General features: G+C 51.1%; 2 protein-coding genes across 6 annotated transcripts in view; one reads left to right on the top strand and one right to left on the bottom strand.

Moving 5' to 3' along the window:
* Window positions 1-25,731, bottom strand: part of HSF1 (heat shock transcription factor 1) — a 49,630-nt gene extending 23,899 nt beyond the window's left edge. For 3 of the 5 annotated variants that reach the window (XM_066626126.1, XM_066626124.1, XM_066626125.1), the window contains exons 1-4: window positions 23,199-23,439; window positions 8,763-8,871; window positions 7,556-7,692; window positions 7,094-7,218 (exon numbers count right to left, since the gene is read on the bottom strand). In XM_066626126.1, coding sequence (XP_066482223.1) covers window positions 7,094-7,218; window positions 7,556-7,692; window positions 8,763-8,871; window positions 23,199-23,303 — 476 coding nt within the window. In that variant the 5' untranslated portion in view covers window positions 23,304-23,439. Of the gene's footprint in view, window positions 1-7,093; window positions 7,219-7,555; window positions 7,693-8,762; window positions 8,872-23,004; window positions 23,117-23,198; window positions 23,440-25,660 lie in introns of those variants that run through there. The other 2 variants (XM_066626128.1, XM_066626127.1) reach the window with 2 other exon arrangements.
* A 270-nt stretch (window positions 25,732-26,001) lies between these two features.
* Window positions 26,002-27,078, top strand: part of BOP1 (BOP1 ribosomal biogenesis factor) — an 88,940-nt gene continuing 87,863 nt past the window's right edge. The window contains exon 1 of the mRNA XM_066625855.1: window positions 26,002-26,085. Coding sequence (XP_066481952.1) covers window positions 26,047-26,085 — 39 coding nt within the window. The 5' untranslated portion in view covers window positions 26,002-26,046. The remainder of the gene's footprint in view (window positions 26,086-27,078) is intronic.

The following is a 27,078-nucleotide window of genomic DNA, read 5'->3' as shown; positions in this document are numbered from 1 at the left end:
CCTGGAAAGGACCTATGGGCAGAACCGCGCCAGGAATCCCTGCATAAGACCGGCCTTGGAAGGCAGAACACAGCCATGAGCCAGGATGCCCCAGGGCTCTTCTAGCAGCCACGACAATGAAATGGAACAGCCCTGCTCCCTCCCCCCCAACTGGAAGGCCTTTAAACCCCACTTCCAGCCAAAAACCAGACGCAGAATTCTGGGGAGGCTGCACGCCCGACAGCCCTCAGATGGTGGGGAGGGATGGCATTTGGGGGAGGGTGACACTCTGTGGTTGTGGACGCAGGTGACACAGGAGCCAGGACTGCCAATGCCCAACACACCATGGAGCACCTTGCACAAGACCGCCTGCAGGACTCTTCACTCTCATGAGAACTGGGCCTCACTCTTCTCCACCTTGCTTAAACCGAGACTCCAAGAAGGCAGTCTGTTCCCAAAAATGGAGGGGGGAAGAGAAGAGAGAGGACCAGGTATCAACAAGCTCCCTGCCCCCGCCATTTCCCAACCCTAGAACTACTACTTGGCTGGCCAAGCTTCCTTTGGAGGCAGCCCCTCATGCTCTCCGCCCAGGCAGCAACTTCTGCCAATGGGGCACTTCTGAGTGCAGCAACTCATGCCTGGCCACCCCCTCGCTGGCTCCATCCAGGCCTCCCAGCTCAGCTGCTCCCCCGCCTGTTACTGATAGACACAATCTTTTCAGCAAATGTTCTGATGCAAAATATCCCCTTTGGTGAGTGTCAGAAGGAGAATATATATTGTTGCTTTTGGAACTGTAAGGAGCTATGGGGTCAAAATTATTCAGTAGGATCTCATTTGGGGGCGGGGGAGAAAAGAAAACTCACACCACATAAGGTAAACTAATTCTGAGGAAGGGGAAGAACAGCCAGGCAGAAGGCCAGATAAGAGTGTCTGCTTGGATTTATTTTTACCAGGAGAAATTTTAAACCTTTACATTCTGTTGCTGACAGGGGCCTTGTAAAAAAGGCAAGGCCTTGTAAATGCAGTCTGGCCAGGAGGAAGTGCTTGTGGTGTCCCAACGGCAGCACTTCGTGTGCAGAGCCAAACTAAATGGAGCCCCCAAGAGGCAGTGGGGGAAGGGGCACACTGATAAACACAGGTGCAGCCACCCCAGTCCCGTCCCGTCCCGTCCCATCCCCCCCCCGCTCCCAGCAATCTGCTTAGAGTTATGCTGTTCCCAGCAGACCCAGGCAGAGCTGATCGATCAGGGCGGCGGCAGCCTGCTCCTGCCTGCTTGTACTGCTTTGAGGAAGGGGGCTGCAAGGAGAGAAGGGCTGGGGCCTCCTTCCCCACATCAGGAGAAGGCTTGCTCCCTTCCGCCTTTCATCACCTGGTTCACACACTAGCCCCCTTCTGAAGGAACTTATCCAACCAGAGGCAAAGCCTAGGCCTCCACACAAGTGGCACGGTGAGGAGGCCAAGACTGCCTCCCTGTGGCAGCCCTCTGCCCATGGAGTGTGGAGCTACTTCTGGAACTGCCCTCGCTCCATTTCAATTGCAAGCAAATCACTCTCCCCTGCAATCAGCATGCCTGAAGTGGGTGGCTGGCCCTGGCTGAACCCAAAGCAGGGAGGTGAAACACCAGGCTCACTTCCTGGAGTGAGAGTGCTCCTTCCAGGGTGCCTCAACATCAACAGCCTGTCAGGGTGAGGTTGCCCCAGCAGCCTGGAAGAAACAGAAGGTCCACCTGGACCCTCCACAACTGACAGGAGCTGCACTTGACTTTCAAGCTGTTTGGGCCATGGAGTATCACTGCAAGACAGTCTCTATTCCAGAATCCCCACTGAGGACAGGCAAGGCGAGGGAGACGCTTTTCTCAAAAGACGGCATGTCCACCAGACTCTTTGCTGCAATAGTCTCAACAAGGTCCAGTGATGTGTAGATCTCCTTTCAATTAAAGGCCACAGCACTCTACTGACGATGACAACTGCAACCTTTTCACGACTGGAAATGAGGGCAAAGCACTGCTGCGCTTCAGAGCCAGCCACAAGGGCAGTGAAATGGGGATCTGAACCAAAGTGCAGACTCCAGCCTGGAACAAGATATTGGCTGCTCAAGCCTTTTTCAGATTCACATGGCAGGCAGTAACCTCCAAAGCTACACAACTTGCAACAAAAGAGCCAAGAGCAGCTTTTGAAAAAGGGAGCTATCAGATTTAAAACCACAACTGCTCCAGACTTAAAAAAAATCCCTGAAAGGAAGCTTTCGGCTCAAAGATTCCAATTTTAGGAGGAGGTGAGGGATCCAAAACAAATGAAAATACAGGAAGAAGAGAAGCCAGAGGAAGCTAGGACTCCAGCGGGAGGCTCTGAAAGGCAGGGGGATCACAACTTCACTCCCCCCCCCCACTCACCTGCAGTTATAATGTCAGGCTTCTAAGTGCCACCCTTGGTTTGCAGTTATCACAGCTAATCCTTTCTACTGCCAACTACTTCTCCAACACCTTCTTGCACACAAAGCTCACGTCACCAACACTCACAAGCCTCACCAGCAGTCACCAGTGTCACAGAATGGCTTGTTTTACATATGGGGAGATGAGGTTGCAACACTGAGCTTTGAACACAGCCAGGGGATGATTTGAACTTGCATCCTGAAGCCTAGCTTTCTTATCCAAGGGCCACACTGGCCTCTCATGTGTTACTTATTTTCCTGAAAATCTCTCAACCGTTTGTCCGTCCCCTCCTACCCAACCATCCACCCCTATTTTTCTTTCCATGGAACCACGGGCCTCATCCTGAACTGAAAACATGCATGGAACCAAACGCACCCAGGTCTGCACTGTGGCAGCCTGGCCTCTCTCTTCTCCCATCTAGACTGGAAGTCTCCTGGGAGAGGCAGTCTCAGTCTTTGCATTGACACAACTCTGTGAGTATCCTGTACCCTGATCAGGCTACAATGATTTAATAAAACATATGAGAACCACTGCTGGCTTCTCCCCATTTGGCTTCAGGTGCCTCAGTTCTTCCCCAGCAGCTGGTAATTTCTGCCCCCCCCCGGGCTAGTCTGTATTGGGGTTGCAGAACAGGCACCCACAATAACTTTGTTTTGGTGCTGCTTGGACAGGTCTTGGCCACACCGCAGCTGTCACACATGGGATTGGAGGCTGCCTTCTGCTGCCATTTGAAGTGCTTGCCCACCACAGCCAACTGCTCTCTCTGAAGCATCCTGACATATGTACTACCTGAGCTGGCCAAGGCCCAAGACATACTCAGAACACAGCACCCCCCCCCACCACAACCGTGTCCATTTCACATCCGAGAACCAACTCAGGAAAGCGACGCCAAGCAGCATCTGGTCAGGTCAGACAGAACCGCTGTTCAACAGGCAGACTCTTTTGCCCTATCAAGCAACAAGCTGGAGCTTTGGAGAACTGGGAATGGTGGAGATGGAGCACTGCTCCCTCCTGACTGCAGAGGCGCCAATGGGGATATCGCCCGACAGTCTTTTGGAGGCACTAGGGAGAGTAGCATCATCATCCTCAATAGCCACAGTCAGTCTCTCTGCAGAAACCACTGCCATCTCAGCTCTGGTCATCTGCTTCCCTAGTTGGTGCACTGCCCAAGCCAGGCCTGGTCAGAAAGTCAGGGGACAGAGTGGGGTTCTGCAATTTCTTTTAAGCAAACAAGTCTGATGTGGGAATACAGGGTATGAGTGTGTGCAACTCATGTGAGCTAGATACATTTACTCATACCTATTATCATTCTTGCAAAAACCCATCACCTAGGAAGCCCAAGTCTCTGTCCCTCAACCACAGGACCCCAGAGTGCTGCCACCACCACCCCGGGTTCTTGGGGAGGGAAGTGACAATAACCACCACCCAGTCTCCACTCTGTGAGGCACTCCAGGAAAGGCCCCTTTCTAGGGTTGGGGATTCTGCTGGACAGAGGCATCACTAGGGTCTGTGTCACCTGGTGCAGGAGGCCAGCGCTTAACCCCCCATGATGGACCAACTCCCATGCAGTGGGTGGGGGCAACGCTCTGGGCAGTGGGCATGGTGATGCACCATTGCCCATTTGGTTTTGGGGTTATAACTTTTGATAGTATACAGATATTTAAACATGATTTGTTTTCACGTATTCTGCAGGAAATAACACATCTAATGACATAGCATGATGGCATTATTCAAAAAAATCAACATTTTAAAAATTTTGGCCAATAGTGGTGTCACCCGCCATGTGCATCACCTGGTGTGGCCCACACCCTCCTAGCAACACCACTACTGCTGGACCTCCCAACAACATTCAGTGCCAACACGGAGGCACTCCCCCTTCGGTTCTTAGGGCAGGTTGTCCAGCAGGGTGACAAAGACAATTTCAGTGCGGAAATCAGACTGAAATGGGCCTGATAATCTGTTTCATCCAAGACCTTCTAGAGCAGTGTTTCTCAAACTGTGGGTCGGGACCCACTAGGTGGGTCTCGAGCCAATTTCAGGTGGGTCCCCATTCATTTCAGTATTTTTTTTTACTATTTTAGACGGTGCTACCATGGTATGTGACTGCATTTGGGGAAATGTTACAGAGTTATTTTTAACAAGCCACTATGTATATTCTTCTAACAATGATATTAAATGGGACTTACTCTTGGGTAAGTGTAGTAGGAATACTAAAAAATTTTCCCTGCCTGATGATGTCACTTCTGGTCATGACATCACTTCCGGCTGGTCCCGACTGATTCTCATTCTAAAAAGTGGGTCCCAGTTCTAAATGTGTGAGAACCACTGTTCTAAAGCAGTGTTGCCACCACATGCCCAGATTCTAGTTGAAGAGGTTAAGGCAGGAACCTGGCACACCAGAATCACCCAGGAGCCCCAAGTGCCAGGAAAGGAAGGATCTTTGCTCACAGAGACCCGCGTTGAGTCTGGCCACAAAGCTGCCACTGGGTTCTTGAAAGAGGACACCCTAGTCAGCAAACTCAGTCAGTGGGGAGCAAGATCAGCCCCACAGGAAGCACTAGGTGGAACGCCTGCTCCAGCCCATCGGAGTTCAGCCCAAGCATGCTTCACAGCAGACTCTGTAGAGGTGAGTGATCCTCAGCTGTCTGCTGCCACCACCCTTTCAGTTAACTGCAGGAGCCAAGAAGAGTCGGCTGAGGAAGGCCTTGGAGGCCCTGTTCCTCGAGAGGGCCATAAAGAGTCTGCTACAACAAGCATTACAGCAGATTTGTCAGAAAAGAGGCCCAAGTCAAAGCACAGCCAATAAACTTCCACACCTGGCTCTCAGCCACATGCATTTGTGGTGCACCACAGAGACCCAGATCACTGGAGAACGCATGCTGGGACCATAAACTCTCCGTGCCGATGAGAAGTCTGATAAAAAGCTGCACCTGGTGCTTTGAGCAGAGCCAAGAGAGAAGAGGCACTCGAACGGCACACCCTGCAACTTCCAAGACTCAAGGCTTCTGCGGCCTCTGGGGAACACTGGTCAGACCCCCAAACGCTTTGTGGCAAATATGAGCAACGCGCAACTCATGCTCGAAGCCCTCCTCCACAGACAGGGAAGGTTTACAGCAGAGCTTTCCTTCTGAAAGCTGCCATCACAGGAGTGCTGTCAGCCTGAAGTTGCGTCATCTGGCTCCGACATTCTTCTCTTCATTCCTCAGATGTGTTGGGGAAGGCTGTGGGGAATGAAAAAGGTACTCTGCACATGCTCAGAGGCTCATTCAACAGTACTACTTCATCATATTCCATGCTCAGGCCCGATCCCCAACAAAACAGCTCCAGGACAAACCTTCACAAAGCTTGACTCAAGATACTGTCTCTCTGACAATCACAGCAGATATGTCTCCCCAGGCGCCTCACACAGCCAGGGGAGCAAAGGGCCAGTCAGACAGCAGCTGCCACCAACAGTGTGCTCCCTTTCTGTGGGCGTGGAATCAGTTTGGTGTCAGCCTGGGTCTCCAGACTTCTGCCACCTTCAGGGATTTTGCAGGTTAAAGGAGACCGCAGACCTGGTTCTCCGCCTCTCTCTGTCAGACATACTCTGGTTTGGCCAGGACGAGAGAGCAGTGCCAGATGAGTTGCCTGGCTTTGCGGCTTCTAGGGTTCAGGGATGTCAACCTGGTTTTCTCTCAATTCAAGCACAACCTAGAGTAGACTGCCAACATCTCTGCTAATACGAGCAGGGTTGTTTCTAAAACTGGAACAGCCCTTAAGCACTTTGACATTCATGGGGAGTGAAGTAGGACTGTTGTGCCTGAGTGAGCACAAGATGGGCCAACAAACGCCCCCCCCATCTTGCAGAACCAGGTGCAGGTTAAACAGATGCTGCCCCACAACTGCACACATAAGTCTGCAGCATTACTGTTCCTCACTGCTGCAGGGGAAGAGGCAAGGGACTTGCTTCCCCCCCTTTCCTGTGCTAAGGAAGAAGCAGAGATTTTGCAGTCCCAGATTCAACAGTCCCAATTCTTAGAAGGTGGTTTGTTAAAGCCCGAGCCAAGCTCAAGAGGTGCCTCATCCGCCAAACAACAGGAGCCCAAAGCAGGCCTTCTCAGTGACTGGGCTAACTTGGTTGTCGTGCCCCCCCCCCAGCTCCCTTCCCCAACTTGAGCCTTCAAATGTTAGCAAGAATATTTATACTCTACTTTCAAACAAAAAAAGTTTTGTTTATGAAACTCAGAGTGGTTTATGCAGAAAAACAATGGTTTCCTGTCCCAAAAGGGCTCACAATCTAAACAGACGCAAAACACCACCAGCAACAGCCACTAGAAGAGAGACTGAGCTGGAGTCAAAAGGGACTTTACACCTGGATACCTTTAGATGCAAAATTAAAGGAATCCCGTTCTGCCAAGCAGTTAATTTGTGGGATATGAACCTTCTGTTTTAGCTGTGCTATCACTTTGATAGCGTTAACAATTGCAGGGACAAGTGGGCTTCATCATCACTGTGGCAGTGTGGAGGAAACATACAAGAGTGCTGTTAAGTCCAGCCTGGCAAGACATTGTCTCTGCTTAGCAAACTCATTCATGCAGCAGTCAAATTACCTGTCAGCAGAGGGCACCACAAGAAAGAGCAAGGGAGGTTGTCTTCCACTCTGCCCTGTAACTCACTGAGCATGTGCCTGCCGCACATACTTACTGCTTCATGGCTATCAACTTGGAGTCCATGCTCTCCTGCTTGCCCTTCATCATCTGAACATCTGTCAACAGCTTGGTCATGCTGTCCTGGCGAACCTTGATGTCTTCATTTCTTATGCTGGCCACCTGAAAAAGCAGGAAGAGATTCACTGCTTCTAGATGAGAAAAGAGTTGGCAGAGCATCACCAGGAGCAAGTACTCTGCCTTTCCAACAACAGGAAACTCTCTCTCACACACACACTCCCCCCCCCCGCAGGCACTGGCTGAGGGGGGGGCTGAGGCTGAGGCACACCCCCCCAGAGGGGGGGGCTGAGGCTGAGGCACACCCCCCCAGAGAGAGAGTAACTTTCTCACACACACCCCCCAGGCAGGCACTGGCTGAGGGAAACTCAGAGGCCATTTTCCCCTCCACCATGCAGGAGCTCCTGTGGCCCTGAGCCAGCAACTGTCAGGGCAGACTCACATTTGTGACCTTCCTCTTGATGTTCTCCAGGAGATGCTCCTGGCCACGGAGGAAATACGGGTGCTGGAATTCAGTGTCATCCTTTTCTGGCTTCACCAGACCGCCCTGTTCAATGTGAATCACCTTTCGAAAGCCGTCTGAAAGGCAAGGGGGAGAAAGATCAGCTGCTAAAGAACACTGACACTCTGCAGCGCCAAGCTCAGAGTGCCAAACTCTCCACCCCATGGAGACTCAGTAACTACCACATGCCAATGCTTGCACTATGTGTTGATCCTGTAATCCTGATGAACTAAAGCTCATCACTCCCAGCAGCAGGCCTCTCCATTTTCCAAAGGAGCAATCTTAGCACTCCAAGAGCAGGGCAGACTCCCAAAGAGCATACAACCTGCCCAGCTGGACCAGGTCAGCTTTCTGTGGCAGCCTGATGCCTCACTTGGAAAGTCTTGCAGAGAGTTTGATATTCCTGCTTAATGTTAAGTTTTCTTTTATATTTTATATTTACTGAGTTTAATTTTAAGAGTGAAAATATTGGCCCAGCAATTAGAAGATATACAGCCTCTGAACACCTTTTTCCCATTTTGAACTGCTATGACTGATAGTGACAAAACCCCAAGGGTTTGACGCCTCCTTCTCAAACTAAGTTTAAGCAGGCTTAAGAGTTTGCTGAATCAATTCTTTGCAACCCAATTGGGCTTCTGTGCCTTATGGCCCCGAAGCAATCCTTTCTCCAGCCCATAAGAAAAGAATGTTTGAATATTGTTCAATAATAGCAACAGTAACTAGAATGTTGCCCTTGATCCGGACAATCTTTTAAGAGGGCAATCCATGGCAGGCCAACTGCTGAAGGGTTGCTTTAGCACTGGCTCTTGCAGCCACCTGATTTTTCAGAGTAAGGAAGGGGGGGGGCCCTGGCTGAGTACACAGGTGGTCAAAGCAAGGGCCATCCCCTGGCAGCAGCTCTGGGCAGGGCAAGGAGAGATCCTGCCTGGAATGCTGAAGGCAGCACTCCTCAAACTGTGGGTTGTGACTCGGGTTTTGGTGGGTCACAGGCCCACCATGATCAGAAGCCACTTGCAGGTTGTGCTGGTCCACAACCCTTGCCATTGGCCACATCACCCTTAGCCCCATCCCAGAATGCCTTGTGGAAGCCACCAACGGACAAGGTCATAATGGCAGATCAGGCCCCAGCAGGAAGGACGACACTTACACATGTTGAGCTGCCGCACAAAGCTGGCCATGTTGTTGTGTTTGAAATATTTTGGAAGTACCTCCTTGGCAAACTGGCCTTGGTCAAAGACATGGAAGCTGTTCCCACTCTGAAACAGAAAAGGACATGAAAGATCATGTGGTGCAGCTGCTGACTTCCAGCAGTCGGGTTGGCCCCAAGGATCAGCAACCTCCCAACCAGAAGTGCCATCCTTAAGGTGCAGGGACCCAGCACAAATGGGGCCAATTCAGAGGGCAAGGAGCCACACAGTGGCCATTTAAACAGCATATGGGCAACAGGTTAAAGCCTGGGGCAGCAGCTGATTGTCTCAAATCAATGCATAAAGGCCAGCAAGACTCAAACTCAAGGAAGAAATGCTGTGCTCAGACAGATGATTAGAAACTCTGGAGAGGCTCCTCAAGCCAAAACTTTTACCAGCTTAGTTTCACAAGAAGTGTGATGTGTTGCCATTCCTAACATGGTACACTAGATATCCCATCAGAGAAACACATGAGTGGAAGCCTTTACACCACCTCAAACTGCAATGGAAACCATTGTAGATTTGGAGGGCAAGGGGAGGAGGCTCAGTGGCTACTGAACATCTCAGCTGTAGAAACCCTCCTAGATTGTATTTTCAAACTATGGTAAAATGGGGAAGTCACTTTGGACAGTTTCATAATGTAGCACAAGTTAAACCCCATTGCAATCTGGTGTCTTTGCTGGGGTGTGTGTGTGTGAGTGTAAACAGAATGCCAGATGCAGGGGAGTGGCAGTGAGATGCAAGTATCTTGTGTGTGTTCCCTGAGGCAACTGGTGGGCTGCTGTGATCGACAGGAAGCTGGACTAGATGGGCCCTGGCTGATCCACCAGGGTCTTACATACATGGCACCTGTGGCTCTTCATGGTCTCAGTATGCAGGCTGTCCTCCATAAGTCTGCCAGAGTGCTGTCTCCCATAATCAAGGTCAATTGGAGGGGGAACAGAAGGAATCTTTTCACACACACAGGGGTCACAGCGAAGACAATGAGCACATGTGCAGCAGAAGCCCTAACATTTCTCTTCATTGTTCTCTGGAAACAAATGACTTGGTGTGTCAACCTTCAGCTTCAGCCTTGAGCTTCAGCTCTGTCAACAAGCACCATATTTCTCAAGTCAATCTCAGCTCAAAGATGAATCTGCACACAGGATCTGACATCATCTCCCTGCAGCTCAACACAGTCCCCTGCTAACTGGACAAGAGTTTCTTTTCAAGTGGTGCCTTTCTTACATTTAGCAGGGGAAGAGTAACTGTCCCCCTCCAACCCTGCACAAGGTCTTTTCTAGTGGCTCTTCGCTGGTGATCTGCTGGTGATCTTTTTATATTGCTGGTCCTTTTGGGACAGGGAGCCATATAGTTATTTGATTTTTTTTCCCTATAAACCACTTTGTGAACTATTTTTGTTGAAAGACAGTATATAAATACTATTAATAATGGCCAGATCCAAGATGCTTTTCTACCTGTTTATAAATGACCTGGAGATAGGGCAAAGCAGCCAGGTAGTCATGTTTGCAGATGACACCAAACTTTTCAGACTGGTGAAAACCAGAAGCAATTGTGAAGAGCTCCAGAAAGATCTCTCCAAAGTGGGAAAATGGGCAGCAAAGTGGCAAGTGTGTTTCAGTGTCAGTAAGTGTAAAGTCCTGCACATTGGGGCAAAAAATCAAAACTTTACATATAGGCTAAAGCTGAGGTATTCAATTTGTGAGTCCCTCCCTCCCTAGGGAGGCGTGGCTAGCCACCGGGGTATCTCAGGATCATCATCATGAGGCAGGGGGGGAGGTGGCTTAGCTGCGCTGCTCTGCTAAGTGGCACATGCTGCCTTGCTGCTTTTCTTCAGCTGTGAACGAGGTGGGTGAGGCAGCATGAGGCGGGGAGGGCGTGTGAAACACAGTGGAGGGAGGTGGTGGAGCCTCCCCAGAGAGAAGCCTCCAAACTGAGAAGGCTGGCTGGGCAGGGCAGAGGTGCTGCATCTCATCAGCACAGGGCACGCTCCTGGCAGGCTTCAAACTGGGAGGGAAGAGTAAGTACAGGCAGTGCAGCGCTTTCCTCTGCTTGGGAAGGAGGGAGCCCTGCCTGCTCTTAGTGTCCAAATGCCCCAGCCTGCATTCCTGCATTCTTGCAGGGTGGGAATAGGGGTGGCACCCGCATGTTGGGGTGTACGTGTGTGAGCATGCCCCATCTACTTTGGGGGTGAGTTGTAATCTTGCTCGGTGCGGCTGCAATCCTAGTTGCACTTTCCTAGGAATAAACCCCATTGACTCAAATGGGACTTACTTCTGAGTAGACCTACATAGGCTTGGGGTCTGTGTCAGGTTAACCAAGGATCTTCGCCTTTCTCTTTTTCCTCCCCCTTCAAAAAAGAAAAAAAGCCACTCTTGATGGCTTTGTCTCCAAAAATTGATTAAAAAATAAAAATACCCATTCCCTTTCAGCCACCCCCTTTTTCCTCCTGCCTCCTGGGGGGCGGGGAATTTCCCATCTTGGCTGCTATTGTAAGACAAAAGGCATAATCCTAGCTAGGTCTACTCAGAAGTAAGTCTTATTGTGTTCAATGGGACTTACTCCTAGGAAAGTGAGGCTAGGATTGCAGCCAGTCTCTCAGTTTGCAATTAGCAGATACACACAAAACAAAGTCTTCCCCTCCCCCAGCAAATTCATCACTTCCCCCTCCCTTTCCAAAACCCTCCAGGTGTGCTGCTAACAAACTCAGGGCACAATCCTAACCAGGTCTACTCAGAAGTAAGACCTATTTTGTTCAATGGGGTTTACTCTCAGGTAAGTGTGGTTAGGATTGCAGCCTCAGAGCGCTGACAGCTGTTTTTTGTTTCTAGTGTATAATTATAACACCTTCATCCCCATTTTAGGGGTGGGTGAGGTGTTGAAATGGGAAGCCATGGCCAATGGCCACAAGGATCAGGGGAGCCGCGGGTCAGAAAAGTTCAAGAACCACTGGGCTAATGGGTTTCTGAGCTGTCTGTGACAGAACAGGAGAGAGATCTTGGGGTGCTTGTGGACAGCTCAATGAAAGTTTTGACCCAATGTGTGGTGGTGAAGAAGGCTAATTCCATGCTTGGGATCATTAGAAAAGGCAGCTAATATTTTGATGCAGTTATACAAATTGATGGTAAGGCCACACCTGGAGTATTGTGTCCAGTTCTGGTCACCACATCTCGAAAAGGTGCAGAAGAGAGTGACCAAAATGATTACTGGGTTGGGGCACTTCCCTTATGAGGAAAGGCTACAGCTTTTGGGCCTCTTCAGCCTAGAAAAGAGGCACCTGAGGGGGACACAACACTGAGACATACAAAATTATGCAGGGGACAGGTAGAGTGGATAGAAAGAGATGCTCTTTCACAGTAACACCAGAACCAGGGGACATCCATTAAAATTAAGTGTTGGGACAGTTAGGACAGACAAAAGAAAATATTTATTTACCCAGCATGTAATTAGTCTGTGGAACTCCCTATCACAGCAGGTGGTGATGGCATCTCACCTAGATGCCTTTAAGAGGGAATTAGATAAATTTCTGGAGAAAAAGTTCATCACAGGTTACAAGGCACGGTAAGTATGTGCAAGCTCCTGATTTTAGAAGTAGGCTACCTCAGAACACCAGATGCAAGGGAGGGCACCAGGACACAGGTTGTGTCTTGTTGCCTTGTGTGCTCCCTGAAGCACTTGGTGGACTATCAGTTTGCCAGACTGAGAGTGTTCTCCCTCCTGTAGACACTGAAATTTTAACAATAAAATTCTTACTATAAGAGCCAGAAACACGATGACAGCTTGCTCAGTTAAATGGTTGCACACTTTTTTCGTACTAAACAGTTGAAACATTGCTTGTTCTGGGGAGCTCCTGGTCTTGAGTTGAGGCTGGTGGCAAGCACCATGCCTCCCCCCAGGCCATTCGTCTCCGCCTTGTTTCCCAGATGCTCCTTGGTTGAAGGCACTTGATTGTTTTTAAGTGTTTTGTATTTTTAATGTTTATCTGTATTTTTTAACTTGATTGTTAGCCGCCTTGGGTGCCCTTTGGGGAGAAAGGCGGAATACAAATCCAATAAATAATAAATTGTGGTCGGGATGGAATGAAAATACAGTTGGGGGGAGTAGAGGGCAGGATGCTCCCTGGTGTCTGGCGCCTTGCAGTGCCCTGAGACACACTTTGAGGCTGTGTATTTGTGTTCAGTCTGGCACTTGTGTGTGGAAAGCACACATAGAAGTAAAGGAACTTGCATCCCTGAAGAGAAGTTCATGTTCTGTTGAGAATGCGGCATCTTCTGGGCATCTATTATTCATTTCTGTCCCACTTTTCCTTCACCAAGTGAATGGTCAAGGTGGCTAACAACTTCCATAAGAACAATAAAGTAACTTGTACACCATATTCAACAATGCAGTAATAAAATTGTCAGGCCAGGGCTGGTCTCCACAGGAGCCAGTGTTATGAGCTCCCTCTGTCCTGGGTGCCTGTTGTTCTTTCCTCAAGGCACAGAGATCTCCAGCAGTCCTGGGGCAGGTGGAGAAGAGGCGGCAGCACCAAGAGTCCTCTCAGGCCAGTGCAGGCCTCCATAGGCTCCCCATGATCTGGACACCATCTCTCCTTGTGCATCTCTTCTCCAGTCATGGAGAAAGACCACATGGGTTTTTCTCAGGAGCAAGATACTTGGCCACTTGAACTTAAGAAGAGTCCCACTGGATCAGGCCAAAGGCCCATCTAGTCCAACTTCCTGTATCTCACAGCAGTCCACCAAGTGCTTTGGAAAGACTTTTATGACTAGATTTTCTTTCATGGCAAACAAATGCTCTGCCATGGAGTCATCTTTCTGTTGAGACAATTCCATATGGTAAGAAAACAAACACAGCTGATAACAATAGTGATGGAAACAAGACACTACCCTGCAAGAAAATTCCATGCCAAATTCAAAAGGGAGGCAGCAACAGTGCAGACCACCCATATGCTGAGGACTCCCTGATCACCTGCAACACTTGAAAGGCTGCGAAGACCAGAAACTTGGCACTGAATGAGGTTCCACTACACCAGTCCCACTTTCAGCTCAACTGCTGGCCAAAGCAGCCCTCTGCATGTTTCCCAGCCTAAAGCAAATGCTATGTATGTGGGCACCTCACCAGCCCCTTCCTTCCTAGCAACTAAGGTGCACTTATCCACACAAGAGGGCCCATCTTGAAAGAATTCAAGTGCCACTGACCTAAACAGCCACATATATTTTATGTGTACAACAACAAGGCACTGTATAACACTTTGTAAAACATCCAGGACTTTGGATTACACAGCACCCATCTTACGTGTTCAAAGAGGCAAGGTAATTGATGCCATGGGCCAAGAGCTCTCACTAAACTCTAACCAAAGTAACGCCATTTTAACATCAGTTCTGACTCTGGTCCTAAAATGCTTGTGAGCCTAAAATGCTTGTTAGCAAGAAACGGTGAGCCACCCCTGACCAGGTGCCTGGCTCTCTCGTGCCCAGTTCTTGCAGACCAGACAGAGCTGGTCTGCGTTATCTTGCCAAAGCAATAACTAGTAGGAGGGGTAAAGGGGGTGTTTGAGTGTGGTAGGGATGGAATTTTACAGGACCCTTTGTCTATGCTTGTCTATGTTTGAAATGAGTATAAAATTTCAGCTGCATCTAGCTACACTTGCGCATGATCTGAGGCCACTGGCCTCCTTGCTTTGGTACCAGCTATAAACAAGCTGTTTTCTGCTATACCTTCCCTCCAAGTGTTAATTTTGGATGTAGAACTCCAGGTAACGAACCTCACGCTGCCTTTAGGAGAGTCAAAGGCAACATTCTGAAGCAAGTGAGCAGCCCAACACCGGTCAGGACAAGCTACTGGACTTTTAATTTCTGCTGTTCCACTGTAGCCTATATTTGCATCCTGAAATAAGGGGGCCTCTGAACTCTATTCTCTGAAAAGCAACTGGCCTGCAACAAGCAAGAACCACCTCCAGACAGACAGGAAAGGTTGACCCAAAAAAAACTCCTAAGAAGGCTATGCAAGGTATTAAGAATCCACAAGTTAGAAACCCTGCAGTAAATCTGACCAATAGGTTCCTTACTTTTGAAATGTTACTCTGACAAGCCTACTCAAGAACATCAAGAATATCCAGCCCTGCAAGGAGCAGCGCCTTCCAAGTCCACCCCCTCCCCCAAGATATACCTCAGTGCACCATCAAGTTGATTTTGCACACTTGCTGGCTCCTTTCAAAGTTCAAGGAGATCCTCACTTCTTCAGGGGTTCCTGGGTACTACTCTTTCAACTCAAAGCAAGTCCCTTAAAAATGCAACTACTTTTAGACTAGGAATTCAGTCACTCCACACATTTCTGGTTCTGTTCTAATGTTATATTTTTCCCCTTCCTTTGAACCGTAAGGTGACCTACAAAATTAGTTTTAACCCAGTATCCCTAATAACCAATAAAGCAGAAACACACCCAGCTGCAAAGTGAACCAACAACTGACATCCAAAGTCACTTGCCTTCTAAAGCCTAGCTGCAGAATCCAAGGGGAGAGTGTTCCTAAGCCTGACCACCAATGCTGTCAAGGCCCTGCCTGGCATAGCTACCCACCAGCCTCCAACAGGAGGGAAATACAGAGTAGGACCTCATAGCCTACTTGTGAATGGGAAGGTTCACACAGGAGGGAGATGTTAGTCCTCAAAATATCCTGGCCCCAGGCAGTTTAGTGAGCACTTTGGGTTGGCAACAGCTGGAATTGTCCTGGTGCAGGCCAAGGGTTAGTTCACTGCAACCTTATGCTGGTCATAAGGTGCAGAGTGGGCAGTGTTGGCTGCTGAAGCAAGTTCCTGATCACCCTCCAATATGAGGAGGGAGGAGTTTACTCCAGCTGAACTCTAGGCTGGCTCTTAAAAGAACCACACTCAAATCAGCTTGTGCACAAGGCAAGCTAACAAAAAATAGGGAGTCTAGAGATTACTGCTAGTGTGTCTGTGGTTCACATGCCACATACAGACAGAAAGAGAGGTAGGAAGGGTGTCCAGTTCAGGGATCCAGAAGTGTCCCAGTATCTGCTACTCAAGTTGCAAATGGCTGCAGCAGTTGTAAAGGAAAAAATGAAAGAAAGAACAAGGGAAAAGCTGTCTTTTCCCCCTTTCTCCACTAAACTGGAGATCTCAAGCTTAAAGCAGCAAGGTTCTGGCCCACTTCTCCCCACTGTTGGAGATAGAATCCTAGACAAAGACAACATGCATCTCTGAGTCATGGAGACCAATGCTCACAACTGTCTTGCAAGGTAAGCCAACAATGCAAGAGACATCGATGCACCACTCGCACACACCCCATGCATGCATGCATGGCCACTACTCTGTTATATTACCAAGTTTTTGGGTGTACCACTTCCAAAGCCAACTGGAAGACTGATGAACTCTATTTTATCTCACATTGGGCAGAGACAGAGAGAGAGAGAGAGACTGGTCAAATATTATCCATGCCTTGAGGGCCAACTGACCATTTGAATTGAGCCTGGCTCTTCTTGGTCTTTCCTAGTCCAACCCTTACATCACGTCAATTTGAACCCTGTTTCTTATGAGCTATGGGAAAGTCAAACACAACTTTGCCTCCTTTGCCCTCTGCTCTGTTTCCAGGCAGCCCAAAACAGTGCAAAAAGGCTCCGCCGGTTCAGGCAGGGAAATAGCCCTGGAAGAGGTTCCCCTTGCAAAGGAACAGTAACATTCTTGGAGCCCCTGAGCCAGCAGAGGCTGAAGAGGGGAAGGGGTGTGTGTGGAAAACCTCTATAGCCAGAGCAGGTGTGCGCTCGCTCAAGCTCTCTCTCTCTCTCACACACACACACATAGGGGCAGGTGCAGTAGCAACAGGGGGGATTGCTTTAAAAAACCCTGGGAGTGTTTGCCAAATTCACCCCCCCCCCCATGGTGCAGGCTCTCCTCTCCAGCCACACAAACAAAACAATCCATACTTTTGTGGGAGTAAGCCCCATTGACTGGAATGGGACTTACTTCTGAGTAGAAACTGGACTAGACTCTTGTATTGTATTGGCAACCTTCAGTCTCAAAAGACTATGGTATCGCGCTCTGAAAGGTGGTTCTGGCACAGCGTCTAGTGTGGCTGAAAAGGCCGATTCGGGAGTGACAATCCCTTCCACACCGGGAGCAAGTGCAGTCTGTCCCTGGTCTGTCTCCCTGGCTGTGGGCCTTCCTTCTTTGCCTCTTTGCCTCAGACTGTTGGCCAAGTGTCTCTTCAAACTGGGAAAGGCCATGCTGCACAGCCTGCCTCCAAGCGGGCCGCTCAGAGGCCAGGGTTTCCCACTTGTTGAGGTCCATCCCTAAGGCCTTCAGATCCCTCTTGCAGATGTCCTTGTATCGCAGCTGTGGTCTACCTGTAGGGCGCTTTCCTTGCACGAGTTCTCCATAGAGGAGATCCTTTGGGATACGGCCATCACCCATTCTCACGACATGACCGAGCCAACGCAGGCGTCTCTGTTTCAGCAGTGAATACATGCTAGGGATTCCAGCACGTTCCAGGACTGTGTTGTTTGGAACTTTGTCCTGCCCGGTGATGCCGAGGATGCATAGGAGGCAGCGCATGTGGAAAGCGCTCCGTTTCCTCTCCTGTTGTGAGCGAAGAGTCCATGACTCGCTGCAGTACAGAAGTGTACTCAGGACGCAAGCTCTGTAGACCTGGATCTTGGTATGTTCCGTCAGCTTCTTGTTGGACCAGACTCTCTTTGTGAGTCTGGAAAACGTGGTAGCTGCTTTACTGAAGCGTTTGTTTAGCCCGGTATCGAGAGAAAGAGTGTAGGAGATCGTTGAGCCAAGGTACACAAAGTCATGGACAACCTCCAGTTCATTGTAATGCAGGGAGGTGAGTCCACATCCTGAACCATGACCTGTGTTTTCTTCAGGCTGATTGTCAGTCCAAAATCTTGGCAGGCCTTGCTAAAACGATCCATGAGCTGCTGGAGATCTTTGGCAGAGTGGGTAGTGACAGCTGCATCGTCGGCAAAGAGGAAGTCACGCAGACATTTCAGCTGGACTTTGGATTTTGCTCTCAGTCTGGAGAGGTTGAAGAGCTTTCCATCTGATCTGGTCCGGAGATAGATGCCTTCTGTTGCAGTTCCAAAGACCTGCTTCAGCAGGACAGCGAAGAAAATCCCAAACTAGGTTGGTGCAAGAACACAGCCCTGCTTCACTCCGCTTCGGATGTCAAAAGGGTCTGATGTGGAGCCATCGAAGACAACAGTGCCCTTCAGGTCCTTGTGGAAAGATCTGATGATGCTGAGGAGCCTGGGTGGACATCCGATCTTGGGGAGAATCTTGAAGAGGCCATCTCTGCTGACCAGGTCGAAAGCCTTTGTGAGATCTATGAAGGCTATAAAGAGTGGCTGTCGTTGTTCCCTGCATTTCTCCTGCAGTTGTCTAAGGGAGAATACCATATCAGTGGTGGACCTGTTGGCTCGGAATCCACACTGCGATTCTGGATAGACGCTCTCTGCAAGTACCTGGAGCCTCTTTAGTGCAACTCGGGCAAACAGCTTTCCTACAACGCTAAGGAGAGAGATGCCACGGTAGTTGTTGCAGTCACCCCTGTCACCCCTTTGTTCTTGTACAGCGTGATGATGTTTGCATCCCTCATGTCTTGAGGTACTCCACCTTCTCTCCAGCAGAGACAGAGGATTTCATGCAGCTCAGTGACGATGATCTCTTTGCAGCATTTTAGGACTTCAGCAGGGATGCTGTCTTTTCCAGGTGCCTTGCCAAAGGCAAGGGAGTCCAGGGCCACGTGAAGTTCTTCTAGGGTTGGTTCACTGTCAAGCTCTTCCAGCACAGGCAGGCACTCAATGTTGTTCAGTGCTTCTTCAGTGACTACATTTTCTCTGGAATATAGCTCAGAGTAGTGCTGCACCCAGCGTTCCATCTGCTGCGCCTGATCCTGGATGACCTCGCCTGTGGCAGACTTCAGAGGGGCAATTTTCCTCTGTGTTGGACCTAGGGCCTGCTTGATACCGTCATACATCCCCTTGCTGTTGCCCGTGTCAGCTGCTATCTGTATCTCGGAACAGAGCTGGAGCCAGTAGTCGTTAGCACATCTCCTGGCAGTCTGTTGGACTTTGCTGCGAGCAGTTCGGAGGACCTGCAGGTTGCGCTCACTGGGACAGGCCTTGTATGCTGCTTGAGCTCTCCTCTTTTCCTAGACTCTTAAAAGCTCAGCATCCCACCTGTGAAAGAACGACAGTTGGCAACAGGAGGGCTGAGTACGGGGAGGGGATTGATAACAGCTGCCTTAGTTTCCTTCCATCCAGAAGTGTCAGGCTGCAGCTTATTTGCGTAACTCTATGGAATTTAGCACAACAAGTTTTTTGTTAATCATGAACGGAAGAACGGAACTAACGTGGATTAATAGGCTCCACTTGTAATTAGAAAATGGATAATGGGCTGGCTGCTTTGGGGGGGGAACTATGACCCTCACTCCATAGAGTCCTCAAGGGTAAATTGATTTTCTCCCCTCCCCATTTGAAATAAAGCAGAAAAACCTGAAGTTAAAAAACAAAGAGCCTGCTTTTTGGCTTTAAAATGCTACTCTCTGCTAAGTTTCTCTCCAGAATAAACCACAGTCGTAACCATATCTAATCAGAAAAATTACAAGTCATAGTAGGTAGGTGCAAGCTCTTGGTTTTAGAGGTAGGCTGCCTCTGATTGCCAGATGCAGGGGAGGGCACCAGGATGCAGGTTGCGTCTGTTGTCTTGTGTGCTCCCTGGGGCATTTGGTGCACCACTGTGAGATACAGGAAGCTGGACTAGATGGGCCTTTGGCCTGATTGGGGGGGGGGGCTCTTCTTAGCTAATCAGAAACCCCACCAAATTCAGTGGAACTTACTCCCTTACTGTGAATTCAGTGTAACTTACTCCCAGGTAAGTGTATATAGGACTACTGCTTTTCTGTATTGCAATCCAACTCACTCCTCTTAGGTCAAGTGCTTTACAGCATCACCACCTTGCCCTCCTACCCAGATGCACTGTTTTGAGTAAACCTCTTCGGTTATATAAAGACGCACCTTCAGTTGAGAAAAAGTTTAACAGGAAGGCACTAGCCTTCCCTTTGGATGCAAGTTTATTATAGTACTCACATCTTGCATGTACTACTATTACCTTAAATTTGTACATCTGTTTTAGAGTCATTTGGTAGGAATTATGGTAAAACTCTGAATTCCAGAACCCAGCTGTCCAGCACTCCTGGCAGCCCAGCATCAACATTATCAAGGAGAGCTCCTGGTTTGGGAGTATGCTCCCAACCTCACCAGCCCCTGCATAGGTGCAGTCACACCTGGCTCAGTGATGACAGGTCACAGAAGTTGCTCAAGGACAACCTGAGAGGCCCAGCAGTAAATGTATATCATGCTGGTGTCACCTAGACAGTAACCTAAGTAGCAATCCCATCACTACATCCAGGCAGGAGCGCACCTCCTGAGAGTCCAGCATATCCAATAATCCGGTACCACCTTGGACCTGAAAGTGCCAAACAGTTGGGAGTTTTACTGTGCATTGCATCTGTAACATCTTTTGAGCAGTATTTTATACATAAATGGTTTTCTTTCATGGTTTATAGCCTGCGCTGGCTCGGTCATGTCGTGAGAATGGATGATGGCCGGATCCCAAAGGATCTCCTCTATGGAGAACTCGTGCAAGGAAAGCGCCCTACAGGTAGACCACAGCTGCGATACAAGGACATCTGCAAGAGGGATCTGAAGGCCTTAGGAGTGGACCTCAACAGGTGGGAAACCCTGGCCTCTGAGCGGCCCGCTTGGAGGCAGGCTGTGCAGCATGGCCTTTCCCAGTTTGAAGAGACACTTGGCCAACAGTCTGAGGCTAAGAGGCAAAGAAGGAAGGCCCATAGCCAGGGAGACAGGCCAGGGACAGACTGCACTTGCTCCCAGTGTGGAAGGGATTGTCACTCCCGAATCGGCCTTTTCAGCCACACTAGACGCTGCTCCAGAACCACCTTTCAGAGCGCGATACCATAGTCTTTCAAGACTGAAGATTGCCAACTATACTATACATGGTTTATACTATATAAATATTTTCTGTAGTTGCCTAATGAACAGTATCCAGCTCACATGTTGGGCTGGCCAAGCTTTAAGCATCTCCTGAACCCAAGAGCAAATTTGTCCTTTAGGGTTGCAGTGCTGCTCCCCGTTTCTCAATTCTCTTTCAAGGGTCACAAAGAACAAGTGGACTTTTCCCAGTTGCTGACAACAGATTTTTCCACAGCCAACACTTAAAGAAACAGACAGAAGCACTAGTTGGGTGGAACTTACGAAGCTGGACAACATCTTACAGCCCAATCCTATGCATGTCTACTCAGTCCCATTTGAGTCAATGGGGCTTACTCCCAGGAAAGTGCGGATAGGATTGGGCTGTTAGTTGTCTAAAAAGAGTTATGCATTCATCCTAATGATGAAATCTTCCTAGTATTGACCTGAATCATAAAAGACTTATAATTACAGGTTAATCACAGGGATAAGTTAAATTCTCAAATTCCCATCATTATCTGATTCCGTTGTTAAAATGAACATTCAGCCCTATTTAGTGGCTGAATGTAGAATAGCAGCAGGAACCCATAACTAAGCTCCTTAAGGCTGCAACTCTGTGCTTACTTCCCTGGGAGTAAGCCCCACTTGCCATAATGGGGCTTACTTCCAAGTAGGCTTTGCCTACATGCCAGCAACAGGAGTCCAGATCAATTAAGCAAACAGATTGGATGTTTAAACAGCCACACGTGCTCATTGAAGGTAATAACTCCAGAAGCACAGCTCATTAAGAGGTCACAAGGGAACAGCAGAAGCAATCTGGGCAGATGGGAAGCAGTTCAGAGCCCATGTGCAGGGAGAAGAGAGTGCTCTCCCTCCATTAAGGAAGGAAAACACCGGAAAGATTCTTGCAAGGTGTGTGTGGCTAGTTTTGCGCTACAGCCTTTTAAGCTTTGATCTTAGGAGACCACTTTCATTACACAGTTGATCATTAGGGGGAATGTTGCTAAGCCAGTGGTTCCCAACCTTTAGGAGCTCAGGGACCACTAAAGTAAAATTTTGCAATGGCAGGGACCACATACAACCCCCCCCCCCAACCTCACACACAAAAAATACAATTAAATTTGTATTTAATTGCAGGAGACGGAGAGGCTATGCTCCAATCCGCTCTGAGCGGCTGCTGGTGCTGCAGAGGCTTTTTTTCTATTTTCACCAGACATCATGGACCACCAGTGGTCTGAGGACCACAGGTTGGGAACCCTAGCAATAAGCGACGCACACCTGTATATGGCTGTCACTCAGGATGTCCAACCATGAGTGCTATTCAGAAGTTATTGGTTTTGGAAAGGGGGGAAGAGAACTTCCTTGAGGAAATCGATGTGGAAGTGCAGAGTTCTCCATCACAAAATGCAGTCGAAAGAGCTAAATGCAGATCCTCGTGAGCCTTCTACAAGAAGGGCTGTCCGTGGGGCTGTGACTGTGTTACCCTTGGTAGCATATTCTGCCCCAGACCTCCACAAAAGCTGGAAAAGCAGCTCCATCCATCCCACTCTGAAGCATCTGCTACACCACTGCTGTCCACTCCGCTCCACTGCACACTTTAGCAGAACTTGATCATAATTACCGCAGCTTTTGTTTCAGACCCCTGGTTATGCCACAGAGCGCATTACCACAAAACACACGTGCACATCGTTATCTGCACATAATCCCTTCCTGCAAACAGCAGGAGCACCATCACCACGTTAATTTCAATTGGGAAAAATCTAGCTCATTGCAAAGCCAGAGCTCACCCCCAAAATCACCCTGGAGGCAGAGCTAAATAGGGATTTAGATAAAGCCTGCCTATGTAAACCGCCTTGAATAAAGTCTTGAATAAAGACCAAGAAAGGCGGTATATAAATACCTGTTATTATTATTATTATTATTATTCTCAAACTGGGGCATTGCCAGTGGGTGGGGAGGTGGGTGAGGGGCAGTCTCCCCACCAGAGCCCTTGGCAGAGCACTGCCGTCTGAGGCGCTCAGGCCCACTCGGCCCACAGCTCCAGTCAGTCTGTGCCAGTGGGGTGGCTGGGGGGGGCGGTCAAGCGAAGCGCCCCCTCCCTTCGGAGTCATTCCCAGCGGGGGGAGCAAAACAGAGCCCGCTCCCTGCGAGACCGGGTACTCCGCCCCTCCAGCTACGCCACCGCCTACCTCGCAGAGTTGTTGTGAGGCAGAGCCGGGGGAGGGGCCAGGCCCCGCCCCCAGGCAGCCTGGATCCTCGAGTGCCTCACAGGGCAGCGGCGCTCTTCGATGGGCTCTGCCTCCCCACGTCCGGCGGCAGCCTTGCCCGCCCCACCCGCCCGCCCGCCCGCCCGCAGCCGGCGTCTGAGGAAGCGCGGCCTCACCGGGCTCCAGCAGATGAGCGCGTCGGTGTCGCCGTCCTGCACCAGCGTCCACAGCTTCGTCAGGAAGGCGGGCACGCTGCTGCCGCCGGGGCCGGGGCTCTCCATGCCTCGCCGGCCGCCTGCCCCAGCGAGCGGCGCCGCCTAGCGGCCCAGGCTGCCCACGGAGGCGCCTGGAGCCCCGCGCCCGCCCTGCGCACTCCGGCCCTCGGGACAGGCGGGCATGGCCGCCGCCATCTTGGGACGCCCACTGCGCATGCGCGGCGACGCAGGCTGTGTCGCCGCCTCCGCATGCGCCTGCCGCCCTCCGACTCCGCGCTTGCGTCTCCGCGGCTGGCGGTGGCGTAGCTGGAGGGGGCGAGCGGCCCTCCCTTCGGAGCCATTCCCGGCGGGGGAGCAAAACGGAGTCCTGCGGCCGGGAATGGCTTTGAGGGGAGCGCCGCTCGCCAGCCTGAGTGCTGCGCCGCCGAGCCCTTCAGAGTCCATGCGGCTCGCGGCCAGCACTGCCCCTGCCAGCCCACCCCGTCCTGAGAGCAGCCCCTCGCTCTCACCGGGCTGGCTTGAGCAGGCACGCTCAGGGCTGGGCTGGGCTCCCGGGCAGCTGCCGGCAGCAAGCCAAAGGCCGAAGGGGGGAGACGCGGCACAGAAGGGGCAGAGCCCGGCTTGGGTCAGGCCAAGGGGCCCCAGGGGGGCACGCAGGATCCCTGCGTCCTGGGCTCCCTCCTGCGTGCAGACAGGCCTCGAGCAGCTGGGCTGCGCAGCCACTGCAGCTTGTGACCCGCAATGCACTTTTCCAAGCGCCTGTCCGCCCCTCTGAAGACACTGCAACAGCTGCCATCACCACGCACTGTGGCAAGGAGTTCCGCAGATTAAGCGCATGCTGCACAAAACGAGTTTGCTCTTGAGCGCTCCAACTCTCCTGACACTCAGGGGGCACTCCCTGGTCCGGTGCTGCGCAGAGGGAGAAGAGCAGCTCTGCGTCCTTCCCACCAGAGTCCTTCGCCTGGGAGGCCCCCCAGCACCCACCGCCCACACGCACTGCAGAGAGAAGACTGGCAAGGCGCGTGGGTGGCAGGTGCTTGCGGGCTCCCGCTGCGGCAGCACTCATATAAGAACATATGAACAGCCCCGCTGGATCAGGCCATAGGCCCATCTAGTCCAGCTTCCTGTATCTCACAGCGGCCCACCAAATGCCCCAGGGAGCACACCAGATAACAAGAGACCACATCCTGGTGCCCTCCCTTGCATTGGTATTCTGACATAACCCATTTCTAAAATCAGGAGGTTGCGCATACACATCATGGCTTGTACCCCGTAATGGATTTTTCCTCCAGAAACTTGTTCAATCCCCTTTTAAAGGCATCCAGGCCAGACACCGTCACCACATCCTGTGGCAAGGAGTTCCACAGACCAACCACACGCTGAGTAAAGAAATATTTTCTTTTGTCTGTCCTAACCCGCCCAACACTCAATTTGAGTGGATGTCGCCTGGTTCTGCTGTTCTGTGAGAGTATAAAGAGCATCTCCCTATCCACTCTGTGCATCTCCTGCATAATTTTGTATGTCTCAATCGTGTTCCCCCTCAGGCGTCTCTTTTCTAGGCTGAAGAGGCCCAAACGCTATAGCCTTTCCTCATAAGGAAGGTGCCCCAGCCCCGTAATCATCTTAGTCGCTCTCTTTTGCACCTTTTCCATTTCCACTATGTCCTTTTTGAGATGTGGCGACCAGAACTGGACACAATACTCCAGGTGTGGCTTTACCATCAATTTGTACAACGGCATTATAATATTAGCCGTTTTGTTTTCAATACCTTTTCTAATGATCCCAAGCATAGAATTGGCCTTCTTCACTGCCGCCGCACATTGGGTCGACACTTTCATCGACCTGTCCACCACCACCCCAAGATCTCTCTCCTGATCTGTCACAGACAGCTCAGAACCCATCAGCCTATATCTAAAGTTTTGATTTTTTGCCCCAATGTGCATGACTTTACACTTACTGACATTGAAGCGCATCTGCCATTTTGCTGCCCATTCTGCCAGTCTGGAGAGATCCTTCTGGAGCTCCTCACAATCACTTCTGGTCTTTACCACTCGGAAAAGTTTGGTGTCGTCTGCAAACTTTGCCACTTCACTGCTCAACCCTGTCTCCAGGTCATTTATGAAGAGGTTGAAAAGCACCGGTCCCAGGACAGATCCTTGGGGCACACCGCTTTTCACCTCTCTCCATTGTGAAAATTGCCCATTGACACCCACACTCTGCTTCCTGGCCTCCAACCAGTTCTCAATCCATGAGAGGACCTGTCCTCTAATTCCCTGACTGCAGATTTTTCTCAGCAGCCTTTGGTGAGGGACCATGTCGAACACCTTCAAAGTCCAGATATATAATGTCCATGGGTTCTCCCACATCCACATGCCTGTTGACCTTTTCAGAGAATTCTATAAGGTTGGTGAGGCAAGACTTACCCTTACAGAAGCCAGGCTGATTCTCCCTCAGTGGGGAGGCTCTGCCTCTCCTGCCTCCCAAACCACATGACTGGAGGACGCCCAGAAACCTGAATGAGGCGCGGAGACTTGGCGCATGCGCAGTTCTCCACAGCAAGCGTACTCTTTTGGGCGAGAGGCTGCTCCACACAGGAGCCTTGCGCCGCGCATGCGCCTTGCCGGGAGAGCGGGGTTACCCCTGCCCTCTCGCGGCTGCTGGGCGGGACCCTCCGCGCCGGCGAATCGGCTAGAGGCGCGGAGGCCCCTCCCCCTTGCGTGAAGCGGCAGCGTGACGGAGACTGGCGTGTGCGCATGCGCCGTGGTGGAGGCACGCGGCGAGGACCGGCCCTGAGCGAGCTGAGAGTCCCATGGAGGCCGGGAAGGGGCAGAGCGGCGGCGGCCAGCGGGTGAGGGTGGGCGCGGCGCTCTCCCCTCTCGGAGGCGCCCCAGCCGCAGCCTCGGTCCAGTGCAGGGGGTTGCGTGCGGTGGGCGCCGCGGGCCTGGGCCGGGCTCAGGGGAGGCGGGAAGTGAGTGGCGGATCCCTGGCTGGCAGCCAGCACCCTACGCTCTAGGCCAGTGTTTCTTAGGCTGTGGGTCGGGACCCACTAGGTGTGTCCTGAGCCGATTTCAGGTGGGTCCCCATTCATTGCCCTGTGTTAGATGCGACGCTGCCGCGGGATGTGGCTGCACTGCGAGCTGTGACAAACCTGTGCATCTCACAGGCCCCGATGGGCCTTGGGGTTCCCTCCCAGGCAGGCCGGCGCATGGAGAGTTTCCTGCCTGCTTGCGGCGCTCCAGCCGTAGCAGCACTTCCAGTGGCCCTCGCACTCCGCCTCAGGCCACCTCACCCATCTGCATGTTGTGCACACCTGCTCCACGCGCATGTTGTGCATGCAGACACGCTGGATGAGGTGGGTCTACACGTGGTCTGAGCACAGGCAGGAAATTGCTGTCGAGCTCCGAAGAGGACTGTGGTCTGGGCTGCAGTGGGCGGGAGATGTTCGTGGCAGAGGCCGGCTGGACATGGCGGAACGCTGAAGCCGGCTTGGGGAAGGGGCCCAGAAGGCCTGCTGTGACCTTTCCCCTTGGGTGTGGAGAGCAGGGGTGGAGATGGGTGCGGAAGGAGAGTAGGGCTGGGGTGAGAGGCTGCACTGCTCCTTTGAGGGCTGGGAAGATGGATTGAAAGGAGAGGCTGCAGTTGGGTTGCAGGCAGGTGTGACGAGGAAGAAGAGGGTGGTGCTTCCGAGAAAGATGCTGCGTTCAGACTGGAGGTGCAGTGGAAGGCAAACGGGGGTTGAGGACTGCGATCAGCACTGAAGACTGCAAGACAGTGAGCAGAGAGGTCAGCAGCAGAACCGTCCTTGTGAAGGCCAGATCCAGAGTGTAGCCAAGGCAGTGCG

The sequence above is a fragment of the Tiliqua scincoides genome, chromosome 4 (assembly GCF_035046505.1).
Source record: "Tiliqua scincoides isolate rTilSci1 chromosome 4, rTilSci1.hap2, whole genome shotgun sequence".
NCBI classification, from domain to species: domain Eukaryota; kingdom Metazoa; phylum Chordata; class Lepidosauria; order Squamata; family Scincidae; genus Tiliqua; species Tiliqua scincoides.
This window is presented reverse-complemented; position numbering and strand designations above follow the sequence as displayed.